This window comes from Schistocerca gregaria, chromosome 2 (assembly GCF_023897955.1).
Source record: "Schistocerca gregaria isolate iqSchGreg1 chromosome 2, iqSchGreg1.2, whole genome shotgun sequence".
Lineage (NCBI taxonomy): Eukaryota > Metazoa > Arthropoda > Insecta > Orthoptera > Acrididae > Schistocerca > Schistocerca gregaria.
Genome location: NC_064921.1, coordinates 759,451,424 through 759,473,679, shown reverse-complemented (window position 1 = coordinate 759,473,679; position 22,256 = coordinate 759,451,424). Strand labels below are relative to the sequence as shown.

The window sequence follows — 22,256 nt, the reverse complement described above, 5'->3', positions numbered from 1 at the left end:
CAGTTTCTGTTCAGTCGTGTGTGTCTACACCAAGGAAAGTATTGGTTTTGATTTTTTTATTTCGTTATAAAACAGTTCTAAATTGATGTTTAGAGTTACGTAATTCAAATTCTCATCATGAAAATGAAACAAAAGAGTATTTTAGATCCTCAGAATTGTTCTAAATTTTATCTGTGTGATTACATTTCATACACCTGCGAGCAAAAGAAATTCAGTCCTGCTGTACTCTGTTCATTCTGAGTTCCTACAATATACTGTATTGTTGCAAAGGTTGTTTTGTGTATGCTGCAGAAGTTTTGTTAGGAATCCCTTACTCATCCTCCATGTAGTTCCAATCTCTCACCATGTGATTTCCTTGTTTGTGGAGCCCACATTAGAAAGACATTTGTGGCTGCCAGTTTGCTTCAGATGAAGAGGTGCATGCGTGCATACAATTGTTGTTCCGTAGGAGACTGCAAACGTATTTCCATGGAGGCACTGGCTGCCTTGTCTCACACTAGGATGAATGTATCAGTAGTTATGATAATTACTTTTGAAAAAATCAATAGCTAATTTACTTTTTTTCTATCTGTCTCATTTGTTTTTGGACTGCCCTAATACATACAGGGTGTTTGGAAATTCCCTTTACAAACTTCTAGGACTTATAGAGGGGAGTGAGTACATAATATTTTGAATAGGGACCGATGTGTGGAAACTTCAACCAACAACACTACAAAGCATCAAAGTTATACGGGATGATTCTGTGATGATGTCACAAACTTTTCAGGATGGTGGAGAAGGATAAACGTATCAATTATAGGTAAGGGTACCTGTATCCGAAACGAATGAGTCGAAAGTTATAAGTGAAAACTGTTCTGATAGATCTAAAGTGGAATACATATACTAGTACTGTTGTTACTAAGATTATATGATAGGCTGCTTTCAGAGGTAATAGCATGCACCAAAACAAGGAAAAAAAGTTACAAGTAAACATGTACTCTAAAAGCATACTTTAAGAAGTATGAGCACTTGTTCAATAGAGGAGATATGTTTCCCAGTAGTGAAGATGAACGAGTGCTCATAGCTCCTGATGTATTTTAGAGACCATGTTTACTGGACTTTTTTCCTTGTTTTGGTCCATACTACCATGTCTCAAAATTGCCTACCCTACAATCTTAGCATTAACATTATGTACTTACACATAAGGGATTTAAATTCACAGAAGCTGCTGCTGCCTACAATTGTCGAAATGAACTTTTACATATTCTCTGCTCGGTGCCATGTGCTGTAGAACCTCACAGAAATATTTAACTGTTTTGTTTACATGTACTTATTAAGAGAGACCATTCATTAACTTTTTCTCAATGTCATACTCATTGTGGTAACATTTCTCTTTTTTATATACATTTCACTGTATACATGTGGATGGGCTAATTTTTTCAATGTCCATGGAGTTCTGTAATACAGTCCCGTAAGTAGTGACTGCATGTAGTCTTCAACTACTGTAAGCTGTAGATCTGCTGTGGTGATGACTGTGAAGTGTTGAGATGCAGTATAATGTAAATTCTTCTGAATGGGAATTGTAGTTGCCAGGCAGAAATTATTTCAAGTTTTTTTGAAAAATTATTTTTATTGTTAGCCAGCATATTTAATTTATTGTGTAGAAAATGAGCATGCTGCAGTTTATCCCAGAATAGACTATTAAAATCTTCTAACTTTTTAACTATTATTGTCCATTTCACAGTTCCTGATGTACTTTTCTGCTCATAAAGCATGCTAAAAACCTGTAACTATTGTGATATCCACTTTAATTGCATGCTAAGGCGGTGTATACATTATCAACTGTTAACTGGTATTACAGTGCTTGCTACTTTGGTAGGCAACCTACATTTTGGTTCTGTGCATGCATCACCCCAAGTGCTGAGTACCTTAACAAAATAGGTGTAGATGGGGGAAGTGGCAGTCACGGCAATGCTTATGTATTGCTTTTAGGTTGGCAACATGTGTTTTACATAACCATTGAGATGATTCTTTGACGTAACCAGAGAGAAGTGAGAACAGAGGCAATGTATTGCTAGTGCCAAAATTGAAACAACTGTCTAGTTTGCTGCTTTATGACTTGTTTGTGAGTTTCGAGAGAAATATTTTGTGATTATGGCAGTTAGTGTTATAAGGTTGACTGATTTAAGTGAGTTGGTTCTGCACGGCAGTGTCATCCGTTGATACACGTCTCTCAGATTAATTGCAGAGACATGAAAATGTATCAAATGTGGTGATGAAATGACTCTGAAAGAGTAAAAGGTTTGTGTAGATAGAATCATTTTGAGTAAGTGGATCAGTGTTTTTTAATTCAATCAAGGGAGTAAGTAGGTGGATCATTGTTTATCAATAACAGAGTCACATATTTGATATATTAATAAACATTGATCTACCTACCTTCTCTCATAATTTAATTAAAAAATCTTTGACTACCTGCCTCCTCCAATGATGCTTAATTAAAAAAAACATTGATCTACTTTCACCATGTGCCCACACAGATTGATTGCATTGCAACACAACACAGAAATATCTCACTGCTTTTCGAATATATCATGGGTTGTAACACTATCCTTGGCTTGCAGAAACTAGCATAGTTCTAAATAGCTGCAACTCAAATTTATAAACCTCATTTATGGCAATGTTTCACTCTTTCTTCCAAATGTATTACTTTGAAACACTGGGTGTCTGCCTGCTGTTCTCTCATTGGCTGTGTAACTTAAACAGCTAAGCCACCTTCTTTTGTTTCCATCATACCTAATGCAAGCACTGACAACATTACTCCACGAAACATGTAAGTACATCACTGGCTCTATTCTAGATGTTTACTCGTGGACACAGATAACTGTTCGTCAGTGTACAATAAAATTTATTCCATTGTTGTCTGCAGAAGCACTTCGTAAGAATTGTCAATGTGGAAGGTGTCTTCCTTCTCTGCCAACTCAAATAAGTGAACCTCTTCTGCTCTGTGCTTCACTATCATTCTCTCTGTCTCTTCATAAACTACCTTCTGATATGATGTGTAATATAATACTATAATCCAAAGATCTTATCAGCTCCTCGTGGCTCAAATCTAGGCAAAGAAACTCTTCTCTGAGAAACCTCAAGCCATTAATATATATGTGTGTGTGAAAAGTATTAATATAGGTCATTACGTAAGTGAATTATCAAATGAATGTACTTTCAGCCTCCAAACACTCCAAAGCGTCTCCAGGATGATGATGAAGAAGAAGACTACGAAAATGAATTTGAAAGGCACCGTAAAATAAAAAAGGTATCGGTGTCGAAGAATAACCAAATTGAAATAGACAGGTCTGATAAACAAAAGAAAATACAGAAACCTCAGGAAATACTAAATCCTGATATCACTGAAGAAGAAAGGGAGAAAATATTGAAACTAGTGGAGACCGAAACAGTTGAGGTAAGTAATAAGTTCTATTAACAGTGTTAACTTACGTCAAACCTGATCAAATATTTAGGTTTAATGTTAAGTTCATAACTGTACTACGATTAAAATTACTTTGTGATTGACGTTTCAGCGAGTCAAGAGGTAGGGCCCTGCCAGCAGTCAATCGTAGTTCTTTCTCAAGCACCACATACTCACTGTGTTGCCTGTTTTGTAATTACAAGCAGTGCCTTGTGAAGCTTTGTTGGCTGCACACTAGCAACAATGTCCCATCATCATCAAAATCTGTCAATTACAAGGAAACTTTAATAGAGTTTAGGCTTACTGGCATGGCATCTCATATTGTGTTGATGTGCTAAGGGAGATCAGACTCACTTTTTATGTGGAGAATATTTTTTTTGCAGTCTCATCCACCAGTGCACAGCTTATTCCAAGCAAATAACCTTTGTTAGTGTATCTCCTACTGTCACTGCATGTGAGAGTACCAGAAAATTGATTTCTCAAATGAAAAATTGATATTGACTGGCTATCCCATAGATAGTCTTAAAAACTATTAAATATCCAACGTATATGATGTAGAAGAAAAGGAGACATAAATAATAGTAAACTCTTAATGGTGTAAAGTTATTTGACCATTTTTGTACCATACTGTTCAAAGACAGAAATTATGAGTGAGAGAGTATTGATAATTTCCGGATGCAGAGCAGCTTCACCAATCTTACACCAAAAGTGAGGAAGAAATTGTTGAATACATGATGTGAAATTAACGCACATGCCTTAGATGAAGACTTTCACAGCAGGAATCTGAAACAGTAAAATGTGTGAAAGAACACACAGTAGTCTGCCATGGAAACTGATTTTTCTGATAATACTGCAGGCAGCTTTCATAAGAAGGACTACTGGTGATACAATATGTCCTACTCGGAATCTGAATGTAGTCATGTGTGTAATGTGCAGAAAGTGTACCCAAAAGCAGCTTAATCGAAATATTTTACCTATTTAACTCTTGCTGAATTATGCATCTCTGGTGGTAATATCATTGTGCTCTGTATTTTGTGTTTTAGAAGGCCAGTGAATTTCACTTTAGGACTTATTTGTAAGTATCATTGTAGTATCTTTGTTTACGTAAGGTAATTGCTTTAATAGTGCTGTGGTATGTGTCAGCCATTTTATTAAAGTTGAAAGATAAAATTTACCAACACATGGATGGTGTTGCTCTTGCCAGTATTGAAGATATGTTTATGGAAACATTTGATGAGAAAACACTTCACTTCTTTCTATCCAAGTTGCTTACTACATTATATGGCTAACAATTTCATTGTTTGGTCAGTTTGAGAAGAAGAACAATGCAGTTACTACCAGCAATTTAAGCACTAACATACCAGTTTGTTAAGAAACTTGCTGGCAGAGACTCGAAATCGGGACACTTCGCCTTTTGCGGATAAGTGCTCTACCAACTGAGCTACCCAAGCACGACTCACGCCCCAGCCTCACAGCTCTACATCCGCCAGTACCTCATCTCCTACCTTCCAGACTTCACAGGAGAGCTTCTGTGAAGTTTGGACAGTAGGAGACAAGATACTGGTGCAAGTAGAGCTGTGAGGGTGGGGCATGAGTTGTGCTTGGGTAGCTCAGTTGGTAGAGCACATGCCCACGAAAGGCAAAAGGTTGCGAGTTGGAGTCTCGGTCCGGTGCCAGGAAGTTTCATACCAGCACACACTCCATGCAGAGTGAAAACTTCATTCTGGATACCAGTTTGTTATTTGGTAGAAATCTAGGAAAATATTGTGCTATCTTGGCTGGAAATGAAAGTATAGTGCATTGACACAGATTGTAATATCAGTCCCCCCAAAGTCTGGAAAAGTCCAGTATTGTCCCTCAAACAAATGTAAGATACCTAAAATTGTAATTCGTTTGTGGCGAATAATGTATAGTAACATAAAAGTGTAAGTAAACTGTAATCTTTCAGTTGCAAATTAAACATATTGCTGTGACTAGTTACCAGATGATAAAGCATTTTTCATGTACTTTGGTAACTTGAAATTTTTGATAAGTTTCTCACATGTTCTTATTAATATTTTGAGAATAGACTTCCCATCTTGGAGAAGTACTTCTTTTTAGAAAATATCCATTGCTGTACCTGACTAAATATGTCACATGTCCCTCTGCCCAGTAGTAAAAAATGTAACTTTCCAAATGTCTTCTCTTTTTCAGGGAGAGCCTCTTGATGAAGCAACTCTAAAACGGATGATTCTGTTATTTGAAAAGAGAGCACTGAAAAATCAGGAAATGAGAATTAAATTTCCTGACATGCCAGAAAAGTATGAATGATGTAACAGTACTTTTTCATATATTTTAATGTCCTTACAAAAACGCATTTTTTACAATGTGTATAAAAAAATCAGTCACATAGAAGGGCAAAGAAACAGCACACTAGTAAACTTAATATTGTTGTAGCTTTATGTCTGTTAAATTTCCATTTTTGTGAATACATTTTTAGGATATACTTGGATTGACGAGATACTGAAATTCAGGTTAGTCATGTTTTGGGTTATTTACAGATTTATGGAATCCGAGGTAGAATTACATGAAACAATTCAAGAGCTGCATGCAATTGCTACTGTACCTGACTTATACCCTATCATGGTTGAACTGCAGGCTGTTCCCTCCATGCTTGAACTTCTAGCGCATGAGAATACTGACATGGCAGTGGCTGTGGTTGATTTACTTCAGGTATGTATATATGTATATGTTGATATGTTTTCTGTTTATTTACTTTCAGTTGCCTTTGCTGTTCACTCATCACAAAATAATCCAGTCACAATATAGTTAAATAATAAAGCAAAGGAATAGTTTTGCTGCTACAGTTGAATGTGATTTATATGTAACTCTGTTCTGCATAATTCTTATTTATACATACGTTTCTGTTGGTCCCAGCAAAATATAATGTAAAAACATGTTAATTAAACTGTATATATACATAATGGCGTTTTAAGCAATTCACTGTTACATGTAACAAATTCCACTGAAATAAATTGAGTGTTGCATAACTAGAAAGTATTGTTGTTTGAAATGAAGTCCTGTGATATTTTCCTTGACTTTGGTGATGTATGGGAATACAGCAAGCGGGCAGCGCCCCAGAGACAAGGGACAAAGACACAGTTAACCAGAGTGAGCAACATGGAAACAAAGGCACTCCTGGCACTGTTGTTTTCAATAAAAGAAAGATGGATGCTAATCCATACATAACAGCATCTGAAATTGCTTCAGATTTAAGAATTGCCTATACAACATTATGTACATTCAGTATCAGAAGAAACAGTATTTTGAATGAAGTTTTAAAATTGGGTGCAAAATTGACAAAGCACAGCCGTCATCAAGAATGCGTAGATTTGGAAAAGGCACTTTTTAGATGGTTCCAACAAAAATGGGCTGCAGCTCTACTGATCAGTGGTGACATGCTGAAAGTGAAGGTGGAAGATTTAGTTAGAAGTATGAACATCACTGCTGATTTCAAGGCTTCATCAGGATGGTTACAAGGATTTAAAGATCATCATGGAATCACAGGGAGAACAGTTTCTGGTGAATCGGAAACAGTGGACAATGTCACAGTGCAACACTGAATTGATGAAGTTCTGCATGGTATCTTAAGGGATTTTCAATCTCAAAACATCTACAACTGTGACAAGACCAATATATTCTACAGTCTGCTTCGTAGTTAAACATTAGCTGAAAGGGGTGACTTATGTTTTGTAGGGAGGAAAAGTAAAATTTGCATGACAGTTCTTCGTGCTATGAATGCAGATGGATCCGACAAACTTTCCTCACTTGTGATAGCAAAATCTAAGAATCAGAGGTGTTTCATAGGTGTAAAGCTAATACCCGTGAATATGAATCCAACAAAAATTCTTAGATGGCTATGATTTTATGGAAAAGTGGTTAAAAAACTGGACATTAGAATGAAAAAGAAAAAAAAGAGGATAGTTCTTCTTATGAATAGATGTCCAGCACATTCACCCCGAGTAGTTTTGCAAAATGGTTGAGTGGAATTTTTCCCTCTAAACTGTAACAGTGTTCTAAAGCTGCTTGATTTGGGCATTATTGCAAATTTTAAAGTGAATTGTAGAAATAAACTGGTTCAACATTTGATAGCACTGTCTGACTCATGAAATGAAAATCTGTCCATGAACTTACTACAAGCCATGGAATGTATTTTGCCTGGCTGGCAGTGATATCATCTTCCACAATCAAACGCTGTTTGTCTACGGGTCGTGACTTACTTGAAGAGACAGCCACTGATGTTGGCGGTGATGATGGTGAAGTCATGTCTGGTAATGAGCTAGCTCTACTAGAGGGTGCAGATTTTAACAGGCTTGTACATTTTGATCATAATCTCACCATGTGTGCGGAACTGCAGAATGATGAGATTATTGCTGATGTGTGCTTCAAGTGACAGAGGTGGAGATGGAGATGACGACTTGAATGAAGTGTTAAGTGCAGTTGATGTGTGCAGGCACTAAAGCAAGTTGTAGTGAATTCATTAACAGGTTTGCAAAATGAGGTGTAATACTTAATGCATGAGAATTGAAACAAGCCAAATTATCTGATTTCTTTAAAGCAGAATAAAGCTTGAAATAAAATATTTTCTTTTTAATACTGTATCTTTGTTGTTTGCACACTGCATGGTGCCAAAATATGATACAGTATCTAATTTCTCTAAAGCAGGACCGAATAATATTTTTTCTTTTAATTCTGCAGTCTATTTTCATCCTTTGTAAAGCTTAAACATGTAAGCCCAATGTATTTTTTTCTTTTTCCTTCTTTTTTTCATGAAAAATATGATTCATAACTCCAGCATCTCAGGCTGGAATGCAACATCATGTGGGGTGCAAGCAGCAGTCTGGATAGGGTGGGAAAGGGGAAGGGATAGTAGCATATGGGTGGGGAGAGAGACGAATGCTGTCTAGTGGAGTGTGCAGGGACTAGACTGCCAACAGGTGCAGCCTCAGGAGGTTAGGGCAGGGAGGTGGGAAAAAAAAGGACCAAAAAAGGAAAGGAGTGGGAGAAAGACAGGCAGATGCGTTGGTTGAGGGCTGCAAATAAACAGGGTGGGAGATGAGAATGGGAAGGAGATGATAGGACAGATGGGGTGGAAACTGTTGTGTGGACTTCAATATCTGCTTCACTAACCGATCTTTCTCTCCACGACTAGTTTTTCTGAACTGCACAGATGAGGGTTATCATTACAACACATTCTCCACTTACATAATTATCCCAGCCTCAACCTACGGTAACATACTGTTCCACCCGCAACCTGATGTACTTTAGCATTTTGTTTTCTACTCCTGCACATGCCACATCAATCTTTGATCCGCGATTTAATCCATGCCCCCTCCATATCTCTTCACTTACCGCAACACACAACACACACACACACACACACACACACACACACACACACACACACACACACACACTCCTCATTGTTCCTTGTCACCCACACACCCACATTTCTGTACATATTGAACATATTTGTGCATATTTTTATGTGGTTTCATGCAGTGTTACATGTTTATGTGTATTTTTACGTATCTGTTCATATTTTTGTGTATCTGTGCGTGTTTCTGTGTGTCTTTACGTATTTTACGCATCTTTATGTGTCTTTTTGCTTATCCAGCTCCTCTCACAACCATCAACACCTATTTTGCCCATTTCTGCATCATTCCTGTTTTCTTTACACCATTCCTGCACAAGAGACCCTTGCTCCATCTTTCTGCACCAGTTCAGGAAAGGATCCTTTTCCCTGTCTAAAACCCAAGTCCCAGATCCCGTTTCTCAAATGCTGTCTGAACCATGGAATCCTCCAGAGGCCTAACTGTAAAGATTCCTTTCACTGGATCCCACCCTTCCTTTCACAATGAACTACATTTTTTCAAGTTCTGCCAGTACCTGGCCCTCACAAACTTGGTACTGCAAAAACACATCTTCATGGCACAGGCATTCCAGAACCATCTCTGTTCCATCCACAAGGTACTACTACTCTGCAATCCGTACTCCATACATCACATCTCTGAAATTGAATCTCTTGCACTTCAGCACCTGGAGGAGTATTCCAGACACCGTCTCCATAAGTTATCCAACCTGCTGACATCCTACTGTGCGTTCAAGGCACCACTCTCCAACCCTATCGTATCCACGGCGTTTCTCCTCGTCCACCCTGCCTAGCTGACACATCCCCTAAAACTCCCTACCAACACTCCACCAAATCCAGACCCAAAACATTTCCTTAAGGCTGTTGTTAACCTTTCCACCACAACCCCCAGTTTTACAGAAGTTTCAATCCTATCCAAAGGCCTCACCTGTAGCCTTACACCCAATTTTAACAGTGCCAGACTTGTCAAAGACTTACTCTCCTCCTGATTTATGCAATGGAAGCGCTTTCTTTGCCACCAATCCCTCCAACCAAAACCACCCTAATTCCAAAATTGAACCCTGCCTCTTCCATTACATACCATCATCCAATCATGATCCTGCCCCCCCCCCCCCCCCCCCTCCCACCTAACTACCCACTGGTCACCTTCCAGGAATTCCTTATCTCTAATTTAGCCTCACCATCCTTCCCAAGGTCCCTTCCTCAAAACAACAAGCTTTCAGTAGAAGAAAGAACAGCTATACACAACCTCAAAACAAATCCTGACATAATCAGCTTGACTACCTGGCAGAAGGCCTGCGCCAATCATCTTACTCCTCCACCCATAAACTATGCAGAGTGATTCCATCCCGCAAGTCCAACACAACTTCCAATCCCTGCTTAAGGCCTTCGGCCCTTCCCGGAACGTCTCCCCTGAATCCATTTTTCTCCTCACCTCTATGACACCGCGCACACACCTTCTACATGCTCCACAAATTCAGCAATCCTGGATGCCCCATTGTGGCTGGTTGTAGTGCTCCCACTGAAAGAAAATGAGCCTCCTCTGACCACCACCTTCAACCAGTTGTCCGTAACCTAGCCTGCCACGTCAAAGACACCAACAACTTCCTTCCCCTTTACCTCCTGGATGCCTGCTCGACACAGTTGCCACCACCTCCCTGTACATCAGCATCCCTCATGCCCATGGTTTTACTGCTATTGAACACTACCTTTTCCAGTGTCCTTCAGACTCCAAATCCACTACCTCATTCTTCATGTGCCTTACTAACTTTATCCTAACCCACAATTACTTCTCATTTGAAGGGAAGGTATATACACAAATTAAAGGCACAGCGATGGGTATCTGCATGGTACTTTCCTATGCCAATGTTTTTGGGCTATGGAGAGGAGACCTTCCTAGCCTCCCAAAGCACCAAATCCTTAGTCTGGTTCATGTTCATTGACGATATTTTCATGATCTGCCGCCTTCCTAGATGTTGACCTCCCCCCATCTGATGGCTCCATCCGCATCTCTGTCCACATTAAACCCACCAACCCTCAACACTACCTGCATTTTGACAGCTGTCATACCTTTCAAACCAAAAAATCCCTCTCATATAGCCTGGATACCCAGGGACGATGTATCTGCAGTGACAAAAACTCCTTGCTCAGTATGCTGAGGGCCTCACTGAGGTCTTCATAGACAAGCACTATCCCCCACATCCTAGTCCGCAAGCAGATATCCTGTGTCATTTCCCCACAAAAGAAGGTCCCCTTCATCATCCAGTACCACCTTGGATTGCAACAAATGAATCACATCCTTCGCCAGGGTTTTGATTACCTATCATAATGCCCCGAAATGAGGGAAATCCTACCCTACGTACTTTCCATCTCTCCAAATGTCGTTCTGTCACCCACTCAACTGCCATAACATCCTAGTTCATCCCTATACCACTCCCAATCCCAACTCCTTGCTACAAGGGTCATATCCTTGTGTGAGACCCAGGTGCAAAACTTGCCCAATCCACACTCCCAGCACTTCCTATTCCAGTCCTGTCGCAGGTTTATCCTGCCCCATCAGGGGCTAGGCCACCTGTGAAAGCAGTTATGTTATTTACTGCCTGTGCTGCAATCATTGCTCAGCTTTTTATATTGATATGATTACCAACCAGCAGTCCACCAGGATGAACGGCCACCGCTAAACTGTGTCCAAGAGAAAAGAAGACCACCCTGTGGCACAACATGCAGCTGAACATATAACACACTTGATTTAAATGGTTGCTTCACTACCCAAGCCTTCTGGATCCTTCCCTCCGCCACCACCTTTTCTGAACTGCACAGATGAGAGTTATCCTCACAACACATTCTCCGCTCCTTTAATTATCCTGGCCTCAACATACAGTAACATACTTCCCCCACACCATCTACCCAACAGTTTCCACACCCTCTGTCTTGTCATTTTCTGCCCATTCTCATCTCCAAGCCAGTTTATTTGCAGCCCTCTGCCAATTCATCCTATCGTCTTTCCTTGTTCCTCTCCTTTTTTGCTCCTTTTGTCCCCATCTTCCTGCCCCATGACCTCCTGAGGCCATACCTTTTGGCAGTCTAGTCCCTGCACACTCCACCAGACAGCATTCGCCTATCCACCACAGATTCACTACTATCCCTTCCCTTCCCCACCCTGTCAAGATTGCTGCTTGCATCCCACGTGACATTGCATTCCGGCCCAAGATACTGAAGTTGGCAGTCATGTGTGCATGAGGTGTGCTTGCTTGTGTGTGTGTGGGGGGAGGGGGGGGGGGGGGAAGAGGGAGAGAGAGAGAGAGAGAGAGAGAGAGAGAGAGAGACTGTGGCTGAAACCTATGTGCGTGTGTCTTTTAATTGTGCCTGTCTGTAACTTGATGTGTCTTTTTCGGTAAGTAGCAATCCATCTTTTCCTAAATTGTTGATATTCCTACCTGCAGTTTCCATTGTTTGAGTTACAAGTAATCTTTCCTTTCTGCCCTGATGTGCATATAAATCGGGTTCAACTTTATTGCGAATTTTCAGTTAAATGAGTGTTATGTTATTGCCAACTCTGATTATCTGCCATCGAATATGTGCTGCACATGAGGAATTTTTATTTGAATTTGTATTTTGTGACAGCTTTAACAGGATTTAAACCAGTGGGGAGGATTCAATTAGCTACATGCAGTAGCAAATGCACATTTTTCCCTTTTCTTTTTCCTCTTGGTGAATGATGTCACTTGCGATACCTGGCACTCACACTAGTATGTAGAAGGCTGTTGTGAATTTGTGAACATAATCATTTCCACTTTACATTTCTTCTATTCAATGAGCTATTAATAAACATGCTCTGCTTCAGTAAAGCCAGGCTGTGCTATTGTAGGCAGGAATGCTTAAAAATCATAACATAATGCAAGATTACAACAAATTTAGCTGTCTAAATGCTGTAGGGACAATGCTGTGAATGTCACAAGTGTCTATTACATGCTCTCTTTGTGTCTGGTATTCTGATTTTGTTAGAGAGTTGCATTTGAAACTGCTTAGTGTACTCTGTAAATCAGTGTCTAAGGCTTAAGCATCCTAGTTTGTAATATGCCTTGTGGTAGAGCAAGTGACAGCATACTGTGTGCAACAGAATAAAGAAATGAACATTACAGCAAACATGAAATCCACAGAAGCAGCCTAAAGACCTTGGAAAAAATTCCACCTTGGAAGCAGAAACTGACAAGTGTACATTTATTATTTGTTGTTCTTTGAATTTAGGGCCAATATTAAGAAGAAATAATGGTCTTCTAAGAAAAGTGTGTGGAATTGTGGGCATATAATAAAAATCTATTGAAGTTAGTTTTCACTAACAAAAGATATCTACACATTGAGCAAAGCAATAAAATTGCACTTGTATGATTAATTGAATACTGGGCAAAAAATTGTCACCCATTCAAATCACATACGAGGGCTGTTCAGTGAAGAATGATCATAATTTTTTTTTATGACATACCTTTACTTATGCTCATAATTTTGATGGTCCTTCTCAAAGTAGTCTCCCATGAATGCGATGCACTTGTCCCAGCATTTCTACCAGTCTTCAAATATTTGCTGGAAACCAGTTTTTGAGAGGGCATTCAAAACCGCCTCCGCTGCCCTCATCACTGCACCGAAAAGATAGTATGTAATCTTTCTTACTATTATTCCTGTTAGTTATTTATTTCCACTCAGGTAGTCTGAATCTCTGGATTTCACTAATAATTATAACAAAGCTTATCATCCGCACACCAAAGCAACCATATAAACAAACAGTGATTGGCATTTACACTTAGAGTTTATTCGACTTGGCCCGTATAGCCCTATCCCCTTTTATCTGCAGAAAAGTTTAGTATGTCTTGATGCAACAGGGATTTCCCTGGCAGAGACATCATGTACACTATGCACACATTCAAAAATCAACTTACAATGTGTTCAAAAATGTTAGAAAACCAACAGGGATGTGTCTCAAAATCATGTAAATAATCAATAGACCAGTGTGCGCTGGGTACTAGGCGCTTCATGAAACAAGGTTTTTTCCTTCAAGAATATGAGTTTGGCACCCCCTGAAATTGCAGCCTGGGGCAGATGCACCGTTTTTATCCCCCTTAGATATCGCAAATAGTGTATCACAAAATAGTGAGTCACAACAATAGGCATTAGTTGGTGAATGATGCAACCAGCCACAAATACTTTTTAAATGTTTTATTTTAGTGCCATAATCGTTGGATTGCCGTACCCATCTTCAGGTGGCTAATATTTTTTGTTACATAGATCTTTTGATCAACAGCATGTCGTCTGCTCCACACTGCAGAAGAATATTTGAATATTTAGTGCCACTTTATAAATAGTTAAGTTTACTTACATACATTCCAGTAGATGGTGATTTGTTTTGTTGTGGTCCGTGTGCTCAATGTATGTTCTTGAATTCCACCATAGCACACACATTGTAAATAAATCACTGTGATACACTTCGTAATATTCTTAAAATGCATGTTGAGCTTTGAATGTGCATTATACACTTGATGTTTTTCTTTACAATGCAAAGATTATAATTAAGCAAAGATAAGAAGATACCAGTCATTAAATATTGACCAAGGATGTAAACAGAGCAAGAAATTATAAGACAGAAAAATATTTGCACCTTAAGCATTAACTTATTATTAAAAGACACCAGCCAACTGCATATTATAAAGTAGACTTATATGTACATGAATTAAATATACAAATATTTGATTACCACTGTAGTTCGTTAGTTAATTGGAGGAAATAGAAAATTAAAAAGTTGGAGTGTGGGATGAGAGCAACACATTTGTTCAGCATGGTAGTTTATGTTTATACAGTTATACACCAGTATCTTAAACTGCAGTGGTGTAACCGTTAGGGGTGCAGTTTGTATTTGATTTCTGTGAACAGCGCAAGGAAGTTATTTAGAACATGTTTATTTGGTAGCTTCGGCTGTTTATTTAGAATGTATTGGGATGCGCTGAGGGTGTGAATATATATTCCTAATTCCTCCAACAGGTCCATTTTCTTGCCTTTGTTGGTGGTGTGTAATATGTGTAAGTTGTCATTAATGTTAGACACAGTGTGGCCATGTTGGTTCATGTGAGTGGTAATTGTGGATTTATTCAAACTTTTTGGTCTACACAGCACAGAATAGTCCATTTCATGTCCATGTTAAACTGTACAAATAATTTTCCCTTCAGTCCATCTGTTAAGAAGAAAGAAAGAAATGTTATCAAAAATGTAGTTAAAAATAATGCTCCAATAACTGACCGCCTATACAATAAAATTAAAGATAGATAATCACCTGCAGTAAATTCACAATCACCAGCAGAAAAGGAATGATTTGCAAGCATTCCCTTTCCAGGCACAATCTCATACCAAGTTATCAATCTTTTCGAAAGGACAGGAGTTCAAATAAGTTTCCACACCAATAATACTGTGCAATATAACATCACCCACAGCACCAAAACCAACAGCATAGGCGTACAAAAATCAGTAGTTTACAAGATAATTTGAGACAACTGCCCCAGCTTTTATCTTATACAGAGGAGGATTAGCTTCAGTATAAGATATCGAGAACATATGGATGCCTTTAGACTAAAAAGTTTAAATAAATCCACAGTAGCCCTTCACATGAACCAACATGGACACACTGTCTCTAACATTCTATGTAACGAAATATACACTGAAGCACCAAAGAAACTGCTATAGGCATGCATATTCAAATACAGATTTGTAAACAGGCAGAATATGGTGCTGCAGTCAGCAATGTCCATATTAGACAAGTGTCAGGTGTATTTGTTAGATTGGTTATTGCTGCTACAATAGCAGGTTATCAAGACTTAAGTGAGTTTGAATGTGGTGTTATAGTCAGCAACGAGTGATGGGGCACAATATCTGTGAGGTAGCAATGAATTGGCGATTTTCCTGTACGACCATTTCATGAGCATAGTGTGAATATCAGGAATCCGGTAAAATGTCAAATCTCCAACATCACTGTGGCCCAAAAAGGATCCTGCAAGAATGGGACCAATGACAACTGAAGAGAATCGTTCAACATGACAGAAGTGCAACCCCTCCGCAAATTGCTGCGGATTTCAATGCTGGGCCATCAACAAGTGTCATTGTGCAAACCATCCACGAAACATCATCAATAGAGCCAAAGGCCCATTTGTGTACCCTTGATGACTGCACGACACAAAGCTTTGCACCTCGCCTGGGCCTGTCAACACCGACATTGAACTGTTGATGACTGAAAACAAATTGCCTGGTTGGACAAGTCTTGTTTCAAATTTTATCGAGCAGAAGGAGTGTACGGGTATGGAGACAACTTGATAAATCCATGGGCCCTGCATCTCAGCAGGGGACTGTTCAAACTGGTGGAGGCTCTGTAATAGTGTGGGGTGTGTGCAGTTTGAGTGATATGGAACCCCTGATATGGCTAGAAACAACTCTGAAAGGTGACACATACGTAAGCATCCTGTCTGATCTCCTGCGACACCCCACACATCCAGAATTGCTACAGAATGACTCCAGGAACATTCTTCCGAGTTTAAACACTCCTGCTGGTTATCAAACTCCCCAGACATGAACATTATTGACCATATCTGGGATGGCTTGCAACATGCTCAGAAGAGATATCCACCCCCTCGTACTCTTACGGATTTATGTTGCCAGTTGTGTCCAGCACTACTTCAGACATTAGTCGAGGCTATGCCACATCTTGTTGCGGCATTTCTGCATGCTAGCGGGGGCCGTAAATGATATTAGGCAGATGTACCAGTTTATTTGGCTCTTCAGTGTATTAGCTATCTGAAGATGGGTATGGTAACCTGAAACCAGTTATGGTACTATGATAAAATATTTCAAAAATATATGTGGCTAGTTCTATCATTCACCAACTAAACTAACAGCTGTGGAGTTCACAAGATCCAACATGGAAAAAATAACAATAGATGTGCTTTATAAATCTCATTGACACTTTGCTGTGTGCATTGATAAAAAAATAATGTTCTGTAAATGTAAATTGGTTTGCATCTCTACTTTTCTTGAAAATGTCTGGTATTCAGTAGTCTTTTGATTTATTTATTTAATTTATCTTTACTAACCGAAGCATAAACTCAGAATGAATAAGGATTCTCAAGATAATACAGTGCAGATCAGTAGCTCAAAATATATAACACCCAGAATACAAGACATGCTTTGTTAGGATAGTACAGTTGGCCTATGAGGATGTGTAGATGGTGGCCATGGGCATTATTAAGGAACCATACCAGCATTTACCTAAGTAATTTAGAAAACCATGGAAAACCCAAATGAGGCTAGCCAGACACAGAGCAACTCCATCCCCCCAAAAAAGAAGTCTGCACTGCCTCATTCAGTTGGCCCCTATTGTACAATTTTCATTGACTTACACACAATTTGTTTCAGGCAACTCGTAATCAACATCAGTCCGTTCAGTAAACTGAACATGCCCACATATACCGTATATACCAGAGTGTAAGACAACCCTAATATAAGACAACCTCCCTTTTTTTTTTTGAAAGATGCTCTTTGAGAAAAATTTATTTTTAACAAGGCAAGAAGATAACATTATACCTATTCTAAACATGCCGTTTATATATTGTGTACATTTTGATAATACTGGGAGAAATAAACAACAACAACAACAACAATAATAATAATAATAATAATAACAACAACAATAACAATAATAATCATCGTCGTCATCCTAACAGTACAGCTGTGAAATTTATATCTTCAATATCACAACTATTTGCCTGTTTCTTTCAAATATGTTGCTATTTCTGCTGTCATTATGGTGGAACCTGAGAACACAGCTGTTTTCTTTTTTCCAAATACGTGCTGGATTTCATTTCTGTACTGACATGAGAATGTTACAATGTCTCTTGCTCCCAGATGTATTGGATGCCTGCCACACACTCATTGATTGTGTAGAACAGGCAGCTGACACATTCCCACTCATTCCTGTCAGACGTCATGGGTCCCTTGTCAGTCCATCTGCACAGCTGTGTCAGTGTCCCTCCAGGATGAGTAAGATATTGAAATCAGGACGATGAGAAGACTTTTACTATCATGCATTTTGCGTTTTGACATATGGTTTCCACGTGAAAGCTGTAAACCATGATCAGGTATTGAAATGCGACATGGTGTTGTAGTTATTGTTACCCAGTACTCTGAGTCCTCTAAGTAATCTTTACTTCTTTACTATGCTTTACGCATGAAGAATGTTTTAGCTGGCTTTCTAAACAGGTATATTGTAGTAATCTTTTTCATTTCATTTGGCAATTTATTATACAGTTTCATTCTCTGATATACAAGCACTGTTAAACAATCAACATTTTAATGCATGTGTCCCAGCATTTCTGCTAGTCTGTAAAGACATGCTGGAAACAATTTTTTGGAAGGTTCTTCAGAATCACCTCAGCAGCATTCACTTCTGCTTCTAATGAAGGAAAACACCCCCCATAAAAGTATTTCCTCAGGTTAAGGAATGGAAAAAAGTAACACAGAGAGAAATCTGTGCTATAAGAAGGGTGAGGAATGCAGTTCACATTGATGTCTGCTAGACATTCAGTATCAATATTTGCAGTATGTAACCATGCTTTATCTTGGTGCAGCATCCAGCCTGTTTCACGGATATGTGGTCTTTTGCACCTGATACGAACTTCCTGGACATTCTTGTAATCAGTTTTTGATAAACCATTTCGTGAATATCAAGAAGTGAAGTGAGTGTAACTTTTCCAGAGAAGCAACCAATTTTGGTTTTTTGAGATCAGTGAGGAAGGAGATTCCCACACTGAGCTATGGCAGTTGCTCCCTAGATAAAAATGATGTAGCCTAAGTTCATCAGCAGTGAAACTGCACATAGGCCTGCACATGAATTTCCTTTTATTTAGGAATCAGCAGTCTCAGAACCAAACGTGCACGAAATGTCTCGTGTAAATCTCCTGTCACCAATTTTTGGGTGGCACCCAAAGAAATGTACAGTATTTTAGAAAGTGTTACTAAGCTTGTTTGTCAAACCTCTCTCACAGTGACAGTAGCAGTGTTGTTCTCCTCGTGGAACAATACAACCCACCTTTCTTTTTTTTTTTTAAATTAATTGCCTCCATTCTGTAAACAATTTAAGCCATCTTCAATCTTTGGTGTAAGGAAGAACAGACTCTTATAGACATCCTGTGACACTGCATAGGCATCAGCTGAAAATCTGGTGAGACAAAAGCAGAATTTCAAAGCCACATATTGTTCATTGCACATCACCTCCATCGTTGTGATAGGCGGTATTGACCATGTTTCAGCTTGCCTGCCTCTCACAGTTGAAAACCAGGAGTGCCAACAATGGAACTAGAACAGAATGTTTGTTATACACTAAGCAAATAGAATATCATAAGATTAAATTCGAGTGCAAGAAATTATGACCTTAAACAAATATGTCACTCGTTATTGAGCAGCCCTTGTAAAATGTTGTTGTCATCATCATCATCGCCCCTCCCTCCCTCTCCCCCTCCCCTCCCCCCCCCCCCCCCTACCCCACAGAAAACTGTAAGTCAAAACTGGCTCTTGTTCCATGATTATGCCAAGAGCCATTAGTGAAATACATGGTATGTGCCACAGGTTGGTAAGGATGTCCAATTTTTTAAAAAAAATCTCTTTACGAGGGGTAGGACTACTACTAGAAGTTGTTATTCTTATGGCCCTTTTCATCAGTTTAAAAACAATGTCCATTTTTCATGCCTCCAATCCTCAGAAAAGATTGCTGTTGCTAAAAATTGAGTGTACATGGGCATAGCATAGCAATGCATGCTCCGCACAGTTCTCCCATGCTGCCCCAAGGTTGGTAAGCAGTTCTTGTGATATGGTGTTCCTCCTCCAGTGCAGTTGAGAACTGCTGGATGGTTGTTGGTGTTTGTGGACATGCTGCAGTATGGCTGCCCAGTGCATCCCACATCTGTTTGATGGGATTTATGTTGGGAGAATGGGCAGACCAATTCATTCACTGAATATCCTCATGTTCCAAGATCTCCTTCATCTACACTATTTGATATGGCCACACATTGTCATCCATAAAAATGAAGGCAGGGCCGAATGCACCCCTGGTAAGACACACACAGGGAAGGAGAACAATGTGACAATGACGTTTTTCGGTGAGTGTACTTTGTTCAAAGATTTTGAGGTCAGTAGGCCCATGCAACATTATACCTCCCCTTACCATAACACCTGGACCACCAGAACAATCATGTTCAACAATGTTCTTGGGTGCGTTATGTGTTCCCACCTTTCGCCATATGAGACTATGTCTAGAATCACCAATCAGATGGAAACTGCTCTCATCCAAGAAGGTCACGACTCCACTCCTCGTTGGTCCAGGCAGTGCACCATTGTAAACATTGCCGCCAGTGTGCGGGTGTCAACAGACTATGACATACTGGTCGTCAGGCTCCTTGCAGTCACCTTGCCACTGTGGAGTATGAGTTTATGTGCCTTGCAGTCCTGTTAATGTGGTTGCAATTGCACCCACTGTTTGATGAGGGTCCCTTCTTGCTTGTTGCACAATGCAACAGTTATCTGCTATTGTAGTTGTGTGTTATCGGCCACCTACTCTCCGTTGGGAAGCAGCACCTGTTTTTTCGTAATACTCCCCAAGCAGGTGAAACAAGGCTGTGAGCAATACCCAACTTCTGGGATACACTCGTCACACTTTGTCCTCCTCCAGATTCCCAGTGATTCGTCCCCGTATGAAGTCATCCTAATATTGTCTACGGGCCATGTTGTAATGAAGAACATCACCATAGTGCACCATAATGCTCGCTGATTTACACACACAATCTTTTCCTGTTCCTTCAACTGCCTCTTGTTGCAAGGCCAGCCCCATTGGGTGCTAGAGTCATGCTGACCTCAGGCTAGGTGAAGTCCAGCTTTCTGTGCTTGACTAGGAGACGTCTGTCTACTTGCTCCTGCGTTTTCATTCATCTCTATTGATTCGTTAATATGTTATGTTACTTTATCTATCTCATCCTTAAGTTTTTCAGAGCAGTGTATTAACAACAGAACTGGACCCAATACACTACTGTGAGGAACACCTGTGTTTATTGTTTGACAATTGTTTTATTAAAAATTTATCAACAGGTGTATGAACTATCTTCGCCTTTTGCACCCTGTTTTCCAGGTAAGACTGGAACTACTCATCTGCTTATTCCTCTTATACCTAGTGCTTCTAGTGTGTTTAGTAGTTTTGTATGAACAGCAGTGTCAGAAGCCTTGGAGAAGTCTAAGAATACACCTGTAACACAACCATCCTTGTCAAGAGCTTTAAGTACTGCTTTCATGAACTCTATAATGCCCAATATTATGTATGTCCCACTTTGGGAACCAAGCTGTTCTATGTTAAGAAGGTTGTATTCATTCATGTAACTTGTTAGTCTCTCTTTCATGATTGACTCAAATTTTCGAGAATGGAGACAGTACTGAAAGTGGCCTATAGTTTTCAGTGCTTTCTTAATTACCTGTCTCCAGTCAGGGCAAAATTTGTGCATTCTTCTGGTACTTTGGGAAAACCTGAACTGTTGTTGTTGTGATCTTCAGTCCTGAGACTGGTTTGATGCAGCTCTCCATGCTACTCTATCCTGTGCAAGCCTCTTCATCTCCCAGTACCCACTGCAACCTACATCCTTCTGAATCTGTGTAGTGTAGTCATCTCTTGGTCTCCCTCTACGATTTTTACCCTCCACGCTGCCCTCCAATACTAAATTGGTGATCCCTTGATGCCTCAGAACATGTCCTACCAACCGATCCCTTCTTCTGGTCAAGTTGTGCCACAAACTTCTCTTCTCCCCAATCCTATTCAATACTTCCTTATTAGTTATGTGATCTACCCATCTAATCTTCAGCATTCTTCTATAGCACCACATTTCGAAAGCTTCTATTCTCTTCTTGTCCAAACTATTTATCGTCCATGTTTCACTTCCATACATGGCTACACTCCATACAAATACTTTCAGAGATGTCTTCCTGACACTTAAATCTATACTCGATGTTAACAAATTTCTCTTCTTCAGAAACTCTTTCCTTGTCATTGCCAGTCTACATTTTATATCCTCTCTACTTCGACCGTCATCAGTTATTTTGCTTCCCAAATAGCAAAACTCCTTTAAGTGTCTCATTTCCTAATCTAATTCCCTTATCATCACCCGACTTAATTCGACTACATTCCATTATCCTCGTTTCGCTTTTGTTGATTTTCATCTTATATCCTCCTTTCAAGACACTATCCGTTCCGTTCAACTGCTCTTCCAAGTCCTTTGCTGTCTCTGACAGAATTACAATGTCATCGGCGAACCTCAGAGTTTTTTATTTCTTCTCCCTGGA

At 39.5% G+C, this 22,256-nt stretch overlaps 1 protein-coding gene across 3 annotated transcripts in view; it reads left to right on the top strand.

Moving 5' to 3' along the window:
* Positions 1 to 22,256, top strand: part of LOC126334966 (beta-catenin-like protein 1) — a 99,341-nt gene that overhangs the window by 12,155 nt on the left and 64,930 nt on the right. For all 3 annotated transcript variants that reach the window (XM_049997747.1, XM_049997748.1, XM_049997749.1), the window contains exons 2-4: positions 3,203 to 3,436; positions 5,636 to 5,742; positions 5,983 to 6,154. In XM_049997747.1, the coding sequence (XP_049853704.1) occupies positions 3,203 to 3,436; positions 5,636 to 5,742; positions 5,983 to 6,154 (513 nt within the window). The remainder of the gene's footprint in view (positions 1 to 3,202; positions 3,437 to 5,635; positions 5,743 to 5,982; positions 6,155 to 22,256) is intronic.